The sequence below is a fragment of the Alternaria atra genome (assembly GCF_907166805.1).
Source record: "Alternaria atra isolate CS162 genome assembly, contig: 21, whole genome shotgun sequence".
Classification (NCBI taxonomy): Eukaryota; Fungi; Ascomycota; class Dothideomycetes; order Pleosporales; family Pleosporaceae; genus Alternaria; species Alternaria atra.
In genome coordinates, this window is record NW_025091319.1 from 5,436,114 (window position 1) to 5,453,321 (window position 17,208).

General features: G+C 50.7%; 3 protein-coding genes across 3 annotated transcripts; 1 reads left to right on the forward strand and 2 right to left on the reverse strand.

The window, feature by feature from the left end:
* Nucleotides 1-236: 236 nt before the first annotated feature.
* Nucleotides 237-1,141, reverse strand: ALTATR162_LOCUS2247 (uncharacterized protein; the record flags this gene model as incomplete). Its single annotated transcript, XM_043309849.1, has 3 exons — nucleotides 237-502; nucleotides 552-1,028; nucleotides 1,081-1,141. The coding sequence occupies 3 exons, from the start codon at nucleotides 1,139-1,141 to the stop codon at nucleotides 237-239; spliced, it is 804 nt and encodes a 267-aa protein (XP_043165784.1).
* Nucleotides 1,142-2,005: 864 nt separating this feature from the next.
* On the forward strand, nucleotides 2,006-2,283 carry ALTATR162_LOCUS2248 (uncharacterized protein; the record flags this gene model as incomplete). The annotated part of the gene is made up of 2 exons (XM_043309850.1): nucleotides 2,006-2,213; nucleotides 2,273-2,283. The coding sequence occupies 2 exons, from the start codon at nucleotides 2,006-2,008 to the stop codon at nucleotides 2,281-2,283; spliced, it is 219 nt and encodes a 72-aa protein (XP_043165785.1).
* A 3,114-nt stretch (nucleotides 2,284-5,397) lies between these two features.
* Nucleotides 5,398-8,664, reverse strand: ALTATR162_LOCUS2249 (uncharacterized protein; the record flags this gene model as incomplete). Its single annotated transcript, XM_043309851.1, has 4 exons — nucleotides 5,398-6,457; nucleotides 6,514-8,364; nucleotides 8,441-8,552; nucleotides 8,595-8,664. The coding sequence occupies 4 exons, from the start codon at nucleotides 8,662-8,664 to the stop codon at nucleotides 5,398-5,400; spliced, it is 3,093 nt and encodes a 1,030-aa protein (XP_043165786.1).
* Nucleotides 8,665-17,208: the final 8,544 nt, after the last annotated feature.

Consider the following 17,208-nt stretch of genomic DNA (forward strand, 5'->3'; position numbering starts at 1 on the left):
AAGCAAGTCGTGCTTGAAGTTTCCACACCACCACCACGCTGTAGTGGTGTGCGAAGTCATAATTGCTTTGCCGGGTATCGGTGAGCATTGGTCACCGTGCGGGGGGATGGGCCATGCCAAATTGAGTGTGCTGAAAAGTTTCATTATTTTCTTCTCTTGAGAAGAACGCCAATACATGCTAGCTCATGACTGCGGAAAACATCGAAAGAAAACATGCTCTATCAAAGACAACCCGCTTACATGCAAGCAGCGCCGTCAATGCCAATGACCTTTCCATTGACCCAGTCACCGTCTTGGGAAGCAAGGAAGCAGACGACGCGGGCGATGTCTACTGGCTGGCCAACACGGTTGTGAGGGGACCATGTGCAGGCGTACTCGTCGACCTGGTCGTCGGTGAGCTTGTCACCACCGGGAATGTACTCGCGGCACACGGCGTGGTACATGTCGGTTTTGATACCACCGGGTGCAACGCAGTTGACAGTGATCCTCTTCTCGCCAGCATCTAAAGTCTCGTCAGCAGATAAAGCGGTGGTGAGAATGATGTGACTTACCGATAGCCATGCACCTGGTGAAGGTCTCGATAGCACCCTTTGAGCCGGAGTAGACAGCGTGCTTGGGTACACCCTTAGCCTGACCAGTGATGGATCCCATAAGGATGATGCGACCACCCATCTCCATTCTCTTGTAAGCCGCCTTAGCAACGAAGAACTGACCACGGGTGTTGATGGTGAAGACACGGTCGAACTCCTCGGGTGTGACGTCCTTGAAGTGACCGAAAGAAACGACACCAGAGTTTGAGCAGCAGATGTCGAGCTTGCCGAAGTGGGCAACAACGTCGTCCATTAGCTTCTCAGACTCCTCGACGTTGCCAACATTGGCCTTGAAGGCAGCGGCATCTGAGCCGTTACCAAGAGCCTTGATCTCCTTAACGACCTGCTCAGCACCCTCGACGGCATTGGCGTAGTTGACGGCGACCTTTGCGCCACGCTTGGCCAGCTCAATAGCCATAGCCTTTCCGATACCACGGCCTGAGTGGTTGTTAGTATTGTAGATAGAGATTTTAGATGTGCTAGAGCATACCTGAGCCGGTAACAACAGCGACCTTGCCGGCAAGGCTCCATGTCTGCTCGATTGAGGCCATTGTGAAAGTGTTTAAATGGTTGTTTGGTGTTGGGTTGAGGGTTGGAGTGTAGAAGTGGTTGTGGTAGTGGTGATAGTAGTTGTGATGATGGTTTCCTTTCACGGTCAAGACAACGACATATATACCCTTTCGCTATTCGGAACTCCAGCGGAGACCGCGTTCAATGAGTAGCTCTTTTGCATCTAACCCACCACCGGTATCCCAACATCCATACGATCCCCCCAACTCAATGCCTCCGGTTCGGCACATAGCATCGCCCCCAAGAGTCGTGAGTCCTAGGGCTGAAACAGTGTGTACCTGCGCCGCACCTGTCCCGTAGTGTGGTCCCCGTCCCCGTAGGAGAGCCTGAGCCTCAGGGACAAACTTCGGACAGAGGGGCCGAAGAGTACAGGGGCACTCGTCATTGGTCGGCTCGCGAGATACTAAGGCCGGCCGAGCAACAACAAACTTCCAGGGCCTCTTCGTGAAGCGCCTGTCCGTTTCATGACATCGAAACATCTTTTTTTGTCAACTGCGAGTAATTTTGGCATCCCATTGAGTTTTGTCGGTGAAGCACCAGGCATGACGATGTGAGAGATCCGCATTTGGCACTGGAGATGACTCGCAAGGCTGGTGCGACGCCGACGGCATCGAGACATCTATTTTCGCATCCTCGGATGTCCGCAGTTGACAGAAAGTATCTACTTGGAGCTCATGCATCGTGCTGTGAAGCGTGCAGAATGGAAGTTCGCTGTCGACGACTCCGTCCATCGTAAGCCCTAGGCCATGAATGTTCCTGATGACCCGACACGGTCATGTGATTACCCGAAGTAAATTCCTGGAAGGTTTAGCCTGCAAACTCACTCAGGGTTCGGCAGGACCTCGATGCCTCTCAACACCACAGTGTCCTGGAACCTCAATGGCTCCCCATGCACCAACGGTCATCATGGATCTCTTGGCACCGTGGACTCCGGACGCAATCCGGTAAATGAGAGTGTATTACAAGTCGGCACGAATCCGCAGCTAGGTGTCGCAATCAACGATGTGCGCTGCCGGCTTCCACAGCGGGGATCCGCCGATGTCTTTGTTGTCTGTGCGTATTCCACCTCACTTCATCTTCAGGAGTGTTGTACTGATGAATGAGAAATCTAGGCTGTGAATAGCGAGCTGACTGCGTCCTAATATCGAGTTTACGGATCGTTCGAAGATAAGAATCCTGCGAGCAAATTAAAAAATTTAGAAACGAGCCACCAGAACCGAGCATGTACGACGACGACGCATCTCAGTCTTTATCCAAATTACATACCTGGATTACAGCACAATATGGCTGAGCGCTTGCGCGCGATATTCAGTGCTTGCAGGCTTCATCCTTTAAGCGGGAAAGGGTTCGCCGGCCATGTTGTGTCTTATTAGTTGTATGCGTCGACCCAAAGATCCAAACCATGCGCATATCCACCACGTTTTATTGGCCTTTTCGTGCCGAATATGGATCGCCATTATAAGACGAATTGTCAATGCGGCGCCCAGATATCCAGCGCTTGCTAAAGTTTCGGAAGCTTTTTGTGTAACGCTTCGGTTCGTGCAGATGCTCCTTCGTACTAGCAGAAGGTTAATGATCCAAGAAAGCCACTTGAAGTCGACCATAGTCCGCTAAAAGAGTGCTGAGTAGAAAAGGTGCTTGGGTGGTATTGCTCGTCAGAAGGAGCCACGCGTAAAGAAGCCCAGCATTGGTACTTTCGCATCATGCTGCCAACACGGCGGGACATGGCGGATGATCCTATGTCACAATTGCATCATTCGTCAAAGACCATCCAATGTTGAAGACTATCTGTCCACTAACCAGTAAGGTTGAAATCTGATTGCTCAGAGACTTTGAGACACATTATCACCGTACGAATCACTGGCTCATAAGTGCTTCCCGGTCTGAACAAGGGGTAGTGTAGTAATCTCAAGGAGCTCTTTTGTGGAGTTGTCGAAGCTATACCTGAATTGTTTCGTTTTCCCCTCAGTCCGTTTCCCGTCAAGCACACAGTGGCGAAAGAGGCTGTCGTTGGGCCCTCCACGCGACCGTCTGCCAGATCGCACCGTGCTAATGCATCATATCTCGGGACGATCTTGCTACTCATTGTTGAATCCTCGCATTTGTTGTCATGGTATTTTGATAATGGGGTGGTTTTCTTCATTGCCAAAACAGACATGTTGTGACTGACCGGGAACCTGGAGTGATACTAGATCTCAACAGAGATTTGTCGAATGCTACGTAGGGCTTGGGTAACATGAAAAAGATTCTCTGGCCACAAACCGTTCGGATACTACCCGGTAAGTCCCCGATGCTTAAAATCAAGCTCGGCTGGCATACGGAAGTGCATTGATCGACACTAGGCATGTCTTCGACGAGAATAGCGCCCCCATATCACTACATCCACCACGATCTTTTGATAGGGTGTAAGCCACGAACGGCAATAAAACTCTCCGATCCACCGACCGTTCTATGGAACTCACGAGGGGTCACTCGCATGTTCACCACGCTCTGACGAGTGATATGCATCAAAGTCCAATGGCACGGTCCAGGTTTCCTGGAAGCTACGGCTATCGTGCGGGCATCCGTAGGCTTGGCATGATCCTCGTATTAAATATGCAGATTGGTGCAAATGCCATTGATCTGGGTACTTTGATGCTGTAAATGGTCTTTCATGTCGTAGGTTATTGGGATGTGTAACGATGTCCGCTTGGAACCGAAGTATTCTAACCGCTGTGCATTCGAACAGCCAGTCATCTCAATTAGGGCTGCATATGTTGTCTCTAGACGCGAGTGACCACGTTGAACGCGTAAGCTTGTCAAGCAATGATCCTGCAGGAGGAGGCTTAGTACCGGCTTTCTGTCATTGTGATACCGAAGCATACTGTATATACCCAACCCTCAACCAAACGGCCAGAAGTAGTCTGTGTGGTAGCTGCATCGGGTAAGGACCGTCATTCTCCGAACATATTCAGGGCTTACGAAGTCCACATCAGGCGGCGACTGTAAGGGAGCGTTACCACTTGTTCGGATGTGATGACGGGTTTGAAGATATCAGCACGGCTACAGGGGGGTTCATCGAGACAAAGTATGACCTGGATACAGCGGCACGTCCATAGTGTGACGAAGTACTTGCATAGCGTCCGGCGAAAGAGGAGAGGCGAAGTGACTAGGTGGAAGAGAGAGAGGTACGTGCCTCGATACACCTTGCAGCTCCTACATTGTTACCACTGCCCATAGAAGCATAATGCAGGCATGATACTACTCAAGTCGAGTCAAGAGGCCCGAACATGACACACTAGCTCTTTCGACTTCCTTTGATCCTTTTTGTTCTTTTCATTCAGAGTTTCCGCTGCTCTCGTATCTTCGCATACAATGGATATGCGTCCTTGTAGGGTCTATCTGTCACAGACGGCACATGATTTGAACACCCCGCCGCCGTAGTGCCGCCCTTACACACACACCACTCGCACTCTTAGCCGACCCCGCCATCAAGCCTTCGATTGCGAAAAACACCAATTACCTACGCAACACGACCCATGCCCTGCTTGCACTTGAAACACACACGCAGGTTAGGGGAAAAACGAAGCAATGAAGACACCGGCAGACAGCGATGACGGAGGGGCTTGGCGGGATGAAAGGTTATATGCGTTGCACATCAGCCGTTACGCATACACTCATCATACCCTCACCCATCGTGTTACAGAGAAGCCTGAATTCACCATCGCGACGTACAGAGGTTCTGTCTTGAGTTCAAGACCACCTACGGATGGACGTGATCAGCATACTTTCACGGGTAGCTCTGCAGAGGAAACACCTACCTTCTTCTACAAGCCCTTCGAGAGGCTATCGAAAGCACGTAACACCCATCGTCGACAACAGCCTGCTGGGATACACACGTTTGCCATTCCCATAATCGGTAGGTACCATTTGATCATCATGTCTATGTACTATATATTCATGGACTGCGTCGCAGTCGATTCAGATGACCGCATTCCAGGCACGACGCCAGTCAGCAACCGAGACGAACATCACTCGACGCCGACGCTATGTTTATGCCTTTGAACGCCAACCAACGCTTGGAACCTCGCGTGTAGCCCTCCGAAGCATCCTGGGACCCTGATGAAACTATGCCGAAAAGAGATGGAAAGAGACAGATAACGATGAGATGAAGAACACCAGTACACCCGCTAATACATCATGCGCTTGTACTGGTACGATAAGAGGAGGAGAGAAGAGAAATAATGGAAGTACGGTGTTAACCCCGCGCAAGCTTCTCGAGTTTACTACGAATGCCATCGGAAAATCGGGTAGCGACACCATCGTCAAGTACATCGATACAATGTGACAGGACAGCGAAACCATTATCCAGTGGGACAGGGTTTCCGTCGCGCTTGGTCAAAGTAGGGATACCATCCCTTCGTGACATGTACCTCAGTATCGTTGGGTGGTCAGCAGGGAGGCGGTCCACAGAGAAAGCAGCATTAGACGTTTGATACGTTCCTTGGTGGTTGTTGGGGCTCAAGGACTCGCTATGAGCGAGCGAATCAGTCCAGAAGACCAACCCTGCCCGATAGACAGCACCAGCCCACCACGGCGGGCGAATGCCTTGCGGCATCTCACGGATGAGACGAAGTACTTGGCCAGCGTGGGTGATAGCCTCCTGCACATCCGACAAGCACTTCTTGTGCATCCACATCATCTGCTGGTATGAGCCGTCCACGCCCTCTCGTCGCGCGAGACGTTCAATCTCTGGGAAGTTTGATACAGCATTCATGCTGATAAGATGGAACATGACGAGGTTGGCTTGCATCATTGGACACACTGGGTTCGCCTTCATGTACCGTTGCGCTAAGTCGAACCACCGCCCCAGTAACGCCTGCACCTCTTCTAGACGTACGCGAGTCGAAGCAGCTGTCAGTGCCCGATTTCGCGATCGAGAGGCCACGCTATCGGAAAAGCAACTGAGGAGTTGGCAATACTGGCACACCAGAGTCTGCAAAGGATGAAGCAGCAGCCGCAGGTGCATTGGGGTCAGATGAATCTCTTGGACATCCTGAACGACTATCTCGTCATCTAGGAAGTAACGGAAGAGATCTCTCAGACTCGGTGGCCTTGCTCCAGACCCTACCGAGGAGTATCCATTCGAGAATTCATGGACTTGGTTGAACATCTCCGACCACTCTGAAGCGGTCTGCGCCTGCCAGAGTTGATCTGAATCAGGCATTGGCGCACCAAACTCTGTTACCGAGAATAGAGGAGCGGTATCGTGGAAGAGAGACAGGTCTTGGTCTACCATAACCCAGGAGTAGATGAGGCTGCACAATATTAGTAAGTGTGCACACGTGACTGTACCGAGGTTTTCAACACTTACCGACTGCGGCTTTCTTGCTGAAGCCAGTCCTTCCACAACACATCCGTCGACGTGTTTCCATTCATATGAGGTGTGGTCGGCGGCCGAACATCTAGGATACCGGAGTGTCGTAACATGGAAAAATACATGCCGCGCTGACCCATGGCAATGTCCATCTGCCACTTGTCGCCACTCCACGCCGCTTGGACAGTGAAGAGAAGGGCTGCCCGCAGGACGATAGGATCGCCAGCCATGATAATGTTCTTCTCGATGAGGTCGAAGAGCGATATCCGACATGCCTCAGTGAAGCCACCAGTCAGCCATCTCGCTTCTATGGACGGAATAGTCATGGCGCCCTGCGCAATCATCATGAGAATGAGCAAACTTGATGCCTTGTCATTGTAGTTTTGCATCAGTTCGTTGGCGTCGAGAACACCTCTAGCGGAGGTAGGATAATACCTTTCGAAAGAGTTGGCATACGACTTGAGGAAGTACTCCAGTACGCGAGCAGGCGGAAGAAGAACGAAGTTAGAGTGCGAGGCCGTGGATCCCGGAGACTCGCCACTGCTAGATGAACTGCTTCCATCCTTATGGATGTCCAGAGCCTTGTGAAGAAAGCTTTGGGTGATGGCGAGGAGTTTGTCTCGTGTGGCTTCATGTAGTTTCGATACGGCTATTTGACCACCTTGCTGAAAGTCGGATTCGTCCCATGATGGGGTCCAGTTAGCCCAGCCCTCGTGGTTCTTTAGACTCAACTCTAGTCGCTCAAGATTCAGCCTTGCAGTTCGCGGGCATGAGCTCGAAGCGATGGAAGGAGTGCAACGGAAAACCGTCCAGCCATCTTGAGCCGCAATGATGGCGCCAAGATCGGGGATGCCGGCGTCGGCTATTGAAGAGTGTCTGTTGGAGGGGTAGAACATCGAAGCCGAACTGCCAATCTGCAGGTCTGAGAAAGATTCATCCACCATGCGAGGAGTCTGGACAGGCTGTCCAAATGTCTGCGCAGGTGACATTTCGGGTATCATACCGAGAATGCCGTCCTGGGGTGGTCCCATAGTCATATCCATGCCCATGGTCATTATCAGCGAGGGGTCAATTCGCATGGGATCAAAACTCGTATCCATAGGCATCGAGTGCCATGGATCCATGATGAATTGCGGGCTCTCATTGTCTGACTGATCGCGCACTGTCCTTACAAAGTCGTCGTATCCGGACATGGGTGTTGAGGAGACAAAGCTATTCATGCCCGTAACCGGTGTAGGAAGTGGTGAGAGTAACGATGACGAATGAGCAAGCCCGTTAGAAGGGGACTGATCGAAAAACGGTGGTGTATTCGAGATGGGCATGTGGATGTGAAGCGACTTTTCCTCGGGATTTATGTGTGGTGGTGGTTGTACTGGGTGTGAGATGGAAGGATTCCGCGAGTGGGGCGCTGAGGGCGATTGCGATTGTCTTTGTGACGGAGGTTGGCTGTCGGACACCTGGGCAGGCTGCTGGATTTGAGACGGTGACGACTGTGCGGTTGCTTGTTTCGGTTGGCCATCGTGGTTTGGGGAGACATTCCCGGATGTATTCTGGTTATCAGCGTTGCTACCACTCTCGCTCGAGTCACCACTCCCTGCCTCAGGAGGACCTCCCACTCTCTGGACGCCTTTGGATGCTCGCCGTGTAGGACGTAGAGTACACTTCAGATTCCTTTGAGCGCACCGGGTGCACGGAAACTTCTTGTCGCATTTCGTCTTTGTCTTTGCACAATTACTGCAGGCGATGGGTGTGCGGCCGGCGGACTTGGGTATTATCCCTTGCGGTGGGAGACCCTCTTCGTTGTTCTGGTTGCGGCCGTGTACGGTATAATGTCTTTGCAAAAGATCTCTAGAAGGGTCGTCAGCATTTCGTTCCATATGAGAGGTACCACCAGGCGAGAAAGAGCAAGAAGGATAGGACTTACCGTCGAGCGAAGCTCATATGGCATGTAAAGCATTTGAATGGCTTGACGTTGGTGTCTGTTTGGCAGTGGTGGTCAGTGGGGAACCTACGGAACGATCGGTTCGTAGTTGGCACTGCGACAACCAATTTGGAAGGACAAACGAAGGTCGACTTACGAGTTAGGATATGTCGTTCGAGATGCTCGTCTCTGGTGAACGACTGTCCACAGTATGTGCAAAAAACCATCTTGGAGTTTGGATTGGACGTGTAGTCCTAGAGAAAGTGCGGCGGGAGATGTTGTTCGACACAACCGTGGTTGACCGAGATTTGGTAAGAGCAGTGCGGGGAGATTGTGCTGTACCGAGCTTCAGAAAGAGAACAATGCCATAGACTACAGGGCGGGGATGTCAAGGAAGAAGAGTGTTTGGCAAGGTTCAATCAAATGGGATTGAATCGTGGAGTAGTAGGTCCGAAGTCCGGTTAGTCCTGGAAGGTCTCTAAAACGGGGCGGACATGGAGACCAGTTTGGAGCTAGGTAGAAATAGCAGACGTCAAGTCGATAGCAAGACGTTTTCGTTGGGATGTCAGACGGAAGCCGTGATCGAGAGGGCTGTGGAGCTGACTGCAGAGGAGGTCGACTAGCAGTGGTCTGAGAGAGACAAGCTCAAGATCAGGCTTAGTTGTACCGCTGTTGTTGAGCAGGCTGAGTACGCTCGAGCGGGCGAAAAGAGATGTATAAAGATAGAAGATTATCACGGGAGGGGAGTCGACGTGGGGAAAGGTATTTCTCGAGATTTGAGTACGTATAGAGGTAGGCAATGTAAGAGCGGGTTTGACTAGCGGCTTTTCCCAACAGGGAGTGTTGATTATGCATCTGAGCGACGATGAATTCATCAATTGGGGAGGGATCCAGCTGCACGAGAGGATGAGCTAGTGCCTCGCAGTTACATGCAGCGAGCCAGGCTCTTGGGTGGGTCGAGCCTGACCCGGTTAGCCCAAGATTTGTTTGAGCGACCAGGGGCATCTGCACGGCGTTGATAACAAGACTCAGCAACAACAGGGATACATCATGGAGATCTGCGCCGCGGACTAGAATGGTGGAGGGGAGGCCCAGCGTGGTGGAGGTTCGTGCTGAGAGTGACGGGGGACGAGCGCCGAGCCCGCGTCAGCCACAAGTCCGCGAACCGAGCGCTGGCGCATCGCTCCCTGGAAAAAGACAGCGAGACACCCGTACACCCGTAATGTATTCTGCAATACGGCAATATTACTGCCACGATCGGCACCCGCCCACACATCGAATCAGCACCAGCGGGGCCCTTGGAGCTGCCTGTAAGATACACCAATGTCTCTATATAGACGCCTCCGAGCAAACCACTCACGTTCCTGGCAGCGGTGAGCTTGCCTCAGCCCTCGTTGCGAGCGATACGAAGCCTTTCGCGTCTTCATACTCGCGCGGGTACTGATGGGCGGCGCACACGAGATAACACAGCGGCATGTCAGCATCACGCGGCTGAGTCGTGGCTGACAGGTGCCCGACTCTGATCATGAGAAGCTGTCTGCTCGTCTCTGAGCCGCAATATAGTTTACCATCTCCGTCCGCGGCCACTAATAAACTCAAAGATAGAAGTCTTCTGTACCTCGTCCGAGACCATTGTCGTTCGATTTGTATCGAATTTTGGGCAAGGTTCACGTTTGCATGGTCACTGCGACAGTGGCTCTACGCCAACCGAGCACCCCACTTCGATTCGACGCTTACACGGTTCGCTCAGACACTCTTACTCTGTCCCCATACTTCAGTGGGTCGTCAACTGTTTGGAACGGTGAGCCGAATGCGTCACTGGCGCTGGCGCGGCTAAGATTATCGCGGGCGCCATGGCAAGTTTGAGTAGCGTCCTGCTTTGCTCGTCCTACTGTTGCAGCACGTGATCTTGGAACACAAAAAGTGGTTCTATTACAGCTTCATCTTTAGTCAACGCAGGTCGCTTTCGAGTTGGCAAGGCGGTGCGTTTGACACGTCTGAATGCAGTTTTCCACCTTTAGTCACAAGCTGCTTGCTCACCGTCAAAGTCTGTTGTATTCAACAGTGAATTGCTTTATTCGGCGATCAGTTGCGGTCTACTTTGACAGCTTTCACTTCTGCTTTTTCGTCTGGTCGTGACTGTAACCAAAGTTCAATGGGCGGTCACGGTCGGGCACGAATCAACAACCGGCCCCGGCTGTACCTAGACACTGGCGGCATGCCGCTGAGGCTAACGTCGCGAATGCACTACCCAGTCAGGGTGTAATCTTCACTCCTGTTACCTCATTTCTCCATGATGCAAACGATATTGGAAGTACTCCGCAACGCCTAATCACGCCATATATGTAGACATGCGCTGGTCGCACGACAGAGGCTACCTGAACATTGCAAGCAGATGGCAAAGATCTACATGTCAGTCCAATACTTCCAATTAAGAGGCAGCAAGTGTCGCAATTCCAAGCAACGTACCAAATGCGGGAACCCCACGCCAGCCCTAAGGCTGATCTCGACAGATACAGGGTGCTCGAGCCAAAGGATCGGCCGAACAAGGTTTGGCCTACGATTTGCTTCCGCTTCTGTTCTAAGTCCTGCGCCACGCAGCATGGACCGGTTCGCGAAGATACGAGAAATAGTATCCACGGAGAGATTACTGTGTTGCGACTCGAAACGTCAGACCAGTATGGAGAATAATTGCTCAGAACGTCATTCGCAAAATCTAGGCATCCAGCACCTGAAACTGTTTCGATTTTATATAGCCCTCGCAGTCGCGTCGTGAGTCGTTCAACCCCACTGATGTTTTGAGCACGGCCGTCAGCAATTCGAAACTATTGTTTCGTGTCGACCATTGCCTCATAATGGCGCACGCGAGCGAAAAGTCTATCAAGTCATATCACACACTGCAAATCCACTTTTTGCAAATCTCGTCTATGCCCCTTACCTCACTCCCATCAGGACACCTGAAGACTGATCGTCGCGGTCCGTGACGCGTAAAATCTAAATTAAGTCCAATCAAGAACACGAGACTTCTTTTAAAGTGCGATGGTGTAGAGAAGCAGAAGCGAACCCGTTTCTCAGGACGCGACATGCCATAAATAATCTGTTTCCTCAGGGCTGAATTGTACCAAATTGCGTGCAGCCCTAAGCGCGTGAGATCGCTCCTTCGAAATTCTACTGGCATTACAGTCTTCGAGCTCGCTGTTCATTGCATCATTACGAAGTGACGTAGGGTAAGAGACCGAGTTCGCTCTGGTGGCTTGATGGCTTGGGGTTCCTCTTCGTATGATGACGGCGCGTGGAGGTTTAGCCAGCAGCAGTACTAAGAGTAACCAACGACTCAGCAGCAAGCTCATGTTCTGGTTACCAGACCCTGACTCGAGTTGCAGAATCTCAAAGTCCCATGAAGAATGCTATTTTAAATCCATCTCAGTACCGAATATGCATATGACAAGCAGGCTATCTTCAGCAGAGTGGGATGATCTTCACTCGCAACATCCATGGATGGCATCCGGTAGCGTACGATAAGGATCATAGGGCTACGGATTAGGCCGACGCTGTACGCCTATCGTGAACGTACCGCTTTGAGGCACAGCTAAGCCGTGTCAGCCTCTAGCATTGAGTTTCGTATCGTATGCGATACCTTTGAACGAGCAGCTTATGATCGTCACGAAATCTCCGTGAACTCCCATTGGACGGAGATGCAAAGCGGGAGCGGAGGCCTGGTGGACTGTCTGCCGAGAGATCCCGCTGTGGAGAAATTGCGCGCCTATCAGACACTGAGACACTGCTACAACGTGGATAGGCAAGATTTTCAGTGTACCGGTTCCCCGTCCGGCACGTGTCACTGACTGCTGCCGGTCTCAGGACCGCTCACTTGTTGACCGTTTGGGGCTTTCCACGATAAGAGCAACACGACCACCACGGTAGTTTCACACGAAGAAGATGACAGCATTCCCAGCAAACCATTCGCAGTGATCATCGATGACGATCATGCAGGGCTTATGTACAAAAATATTGGTGGCCCCGTAGTCGTGGCCAATTAGCATTAGCGTTCTCAACGTTTGCGCTAGCAGAGTGCAAACTCCCCTCATTCCAAGATTCTGGGGATCTACATCATCAGCCATCTCAAACGGCAAGCCGCAAGGAAGGGTCGACAACAGCAACCAAGCAATGCGCCGAAACGTCTCCCAAGGAATGCGAAGTAGCTCAAAGATTTAGCCTACGGGCGGAAGGCACCTTCGGTTAGACTTTTTCCTCTGGAGACTCAACAGGCCGCCAGAAATCACACCACTTGCTGCGCATCCGTCAGCTGTAACGCAACCATACTTTGGATGTATGCAACGCGACACCAAAACAGATTGTGGTAGGTTCGCTCTCGCTTCAAACTCGCACCTCCGATCATGTCTTGTCGCGCAAGGAGTTCCTAGATGATTACTTGCAGCTGGAGGAGCTCCGTGAGCCGCCGGAGTACCGCATCGTTGTTCGGCATTATTTCCGTCCAAACAACCTTGTACATTGTGCGGAAGCCCTATCGAATTCATTAGCATGACTGACTACGCCTACCAAGGAAAGGTCTCGCGGCTGTTATACTTCCGCGAGTTCGCGCTACTAATCGAATGCACGTCTAGGTGTAATATGTTCGTTGACTATCGGCCCCTAAGCATCACTTCATCTCACTATTCTCCACTATTTTTCCGATCACACTGGGAGGCGGGACATGATGGCCACCAGCCTCTGGCTGAGCTTACGGCTCAGCATTGCGGTTCCATGTTATGGGCATGGCGCAGCTTCTCACTCAGCAGGACCAAAGCCTCACAAGATAGCTCCCGTTGCTAGGCGCTCGCTAATTTCGTTGACAGCGGAGGCTTAAGTGACTTGTGGCGTTCGAAGCATATTCTAGGCTTGTTCCAGTGCATTGGTGTATAAGCGATGATGGTATGATCAATACTTACTTCTGCATGTTGGGAACCACGACATGGAGACTCGGTCATTCCCATTGAGCGCATGCGCAATGTTCATAGTTCTTTTCTCTGCTCTTTTCGAGACTACCTTAATCTACTACAAGGTTGAAAACATGGTTCCAATAGGAATCAGATTAAATTAGTAATCGCGGACCTCTTTGAACATTATGTACCTATTCTGACGAGATGTAGCATCCTTCACCCACTTTCCATTGGCTCGGCTGCACTGCACATACCTGCACTCGAGGGACCGTGCAACAACTAATGATGTTTAGAATTTCTCTACTCAATCGCGTGATAGTTGACAATAGGACGAGCGCTACCGTAGTTTTCACAAGAGGAAGGCTGGATAGTAGCCTGCCATCAATACCCCACGGGCTTATGCTAGATCGACTTCATGCCTTGTCTTGGATGTCGCTTTTTCTCTGGTCTGTTTTCTTTGCGGCAATATGCGGTTGCTATCTGAGGTGCTGGCGGGCGGGCTATTGAGGTGCGTTAACCAGTTTACACAACTGTGCTTGTCCGATCTGCTATATGTCTTTATCGACAGGGTCTGCACCAATGCAGCGGAAGCGAAAGCCTCGTATCACGCTTTTATCCTTAGAAGTGGTTCCTGGAGAGCGGACCGAGAGGGCCTCGCCGGGTCGGTACTTGTTTCTGATGGTTGCGCAATCTAAGTTGTAAATTTTCATTTCACGATTTGTTGTCGAGCTTACTTTGGCAACCACGGCTCTAACATGTATATTGTCTGACTCGCATACCCCTTCGCGATGCATCCCACATTATGCGCGCAAGAGAACCAGGATCACAGGCAGTCATAGTCTTGCAAGTAGCCTGCGAATCAAGTCCGCAATGTAATCGTGCCTTTTCCATAATCGTACTGAATCATGGCTGTGAACAGGTTTACCGATTCGCCTATATCCTTGTCTCGTTTGTCATATCTGAAATCAACTCGTCACTATAGTAACACGAACATCCCGAACTTGACTGGCGAGGAGCCAAAATTAGTACGCGAAGTACAGCGGTAGCAATGTTCGTTGCCCGCAAGATCTAGAGCTCGCGATGATTTTGCCGATGGTCGATAAAACTTCCCCTTGTGGTTCCCGCATGCAGCGGAGGAGAGCTCCAGGCGGTCGAGCCGAAGATACTCGGATTTGTACTCTTATCACTTGAATACCTAAGTACTCGAAAAATATAACAATTCTGGATCGGTATACTGACTTAGTGAAGCCAGAGCAGACCTAGCATCCTATCCATGGTATCTAGAAAATCGATGCTTTCGCAGTCAGACGGAAACGAAAATCCGCTGTCAAACGGCGCTGCTTGTGGTTGCACGACGTTGATCCCGAAGCTGTGTCACAGGCTAGATTATGCACCACGAAATTGGATGGGTTGCCTCAACGTGGCTCAATGTTCACGCGCGTGGCTTTCGCGGTGCACAGAGTAACACGAACTGTTCATGAGTCTCCGATATCCAGATCACAGGAGGCGCGTCCAAGAGGTTGAAGGCGTCATAATGTAATATATGGATGCCGTATCCTGGTACCAGATCGCGTAGTACAAGCTTTTAAAGGTGTCGTACACAACATCGCTATGGTACGGTAATTTCCAAAGACGCATGGAGATGGTATCGGCAAGAACAAGATACTACAGTATTACGAACGAAGCGATTGCTCACTGTTCTCTGTGCCTGATGACGAAGCGGTGAGATGGCACATACATTCTCACGATGTACGGCTTGACGAGAATGTTGTGTTCGTTGAGTTTTCGTGACAGGCCTTCTTTTCTTAGATATCCAAGTGCAAAAGTGTAGCCATAACCCTTGGGAGTCACGATTAAGCCCAAATCAGGGTCATATGAGCTGGCTCATGGACGTACGAGGGGCCTCCAACGCTGTGCACACGTTGCATCACAGAAAGATGCCCAGGTTTTCTTGATAGTACTCATCGAACTTGTAAAGATTTACATTGGTACTAAACTAAGGTCGTCATGAAGGGTGGAAGTTTAGATGACATACTGATAAGATTAGGAGAAACAGGATTATGATCCCGAGAGTAGGGATATTGATGTTCATTGACTCCTGAGCTCAGGACTTCGAGTAACTGCGCTTGAGACAGTTTGGAGATAGTATCGAATACTCGTGATACGAGTTGGGCATATGTCTACCAGGGCTACGGGTGTTAAGCTCATGCAAAATCCTATCCGTTTGTTGGTGTAATGCTAAATGTGACTCATGACTCTGTCTTGTACCATTTTAATGGTCTGTGTCGTCACCGAGTATACCTTTGCAGTTACTGACAGCCTCAATTTTCGGCACATGGCATGACGACCCACTTATATCGTAATGCTACCCCAGTAATATCTCTATCATGTCCCAACTACGTTGTCCGTATCTTGAGGCTGCTACGGCTGGTAGTGGTCCATTAAACTCGGAAGTATCGTTGTACGTCTGCTCCTCTCGTTTCCAGGATTACTTCAGTGTGTAGTGGATCGAAATTAAAGGCGTCATAGATGGACAAATGTTCTCACCATGACATTCTCAATCTCCGCGGCAGAAAACCGGTATTCGAGTCAGAGACCTTACACTCCCCGCAAGAGCCCAATGTCATGTTGTCCGACAAATTGTCTCGAACATACGGCTCATGTAGACCTGAACTCAGCACGCAAACACAAAATTATGTGCATATCCACATAGCGATGGAATGACATCAGAACGTTGGCGTCTTCTATGAACAATCCCTGCCAGGTTAGAGAGCACCATTATCGCAGCCTCCATATCTAATTGTGCTTGCATCGCCATCTCCAACTGATGATTCTAGCTCCACTAAATGCCCATATGCTGTTCCCGCGTAAAAGTCTACCAACAATACTACTTCCGGAAACCTTTAATATCCGACATCCTGAGCATTGAGCTGCGAGCAACGACAAAGTCTAGCGTTTCTCATGGTTCAAACATTTCTCGTACTCGTGAGGCGAAAATATCCACATGGGCAATTTCGATTTCACCATCGGAGTGACGGTTCGGCGCGAACGCACGCTAGGCCTCATCGTCTTTTGCCGCGACGCTATCGTTTCAGGATCCAACCAAAATCAAGCGGATCCACGGGCGATCGCTTTAGCCGCTGAAATTTCTACATTTGGAGCAAAGGGGCTGCTAAGCGTGCTGCAGCCCATTCCCAAGGTCTTCTCGTGGGGTGTTCGCTGATCGCGGAAGAAAGTTCCGGAGCCTGGAACGTATCGTAACTCAAGATCTGATCTTGAAGACTCGGTTCTGAAATCCTTCAACGTTCGTGCAGCTCTTTATAGTTAGATGAATGCAATGCGTTGGTGTAGGCGAGTCTCTAGTTTCAAGGCGGTATAGCTTTGGGATGCATGAGTAAACAGCGCGTAAGTCACATGCAAAATGCTCGCATCATCGATCTTGCCGTTGACTTCGGCCCGCACTTGTCACCTCTACGGTCCGTTAGAAGTCGAACTAGACGATGTGTTGCCTCGATTGGAGGAGTTATTGTGTTGAGATATTAGGAAAGGGCTAAATATTCGGAGATAACCAAAGATCGTAGGGTGAGCTGGCTGAGGCAAATATGCGACCTCTAGCTACAGTCTAGCAAGCTCTCAAACTACCTGGAATAGGCAGTAGGTACACAGGTGACTCAATCTACACTCTGCCTGAGCCACTGGGTGAGCCGAGCTTGGCACGGTTACCTCCGAAATGAAGATGACTCTGGCACTGTTCAATGCCTAAGCCATGGTCTTTTGTTTTGCGAGCTCATATATCCCCCCTTTCCAAAGGCTGATACCGATCCGCGGTCG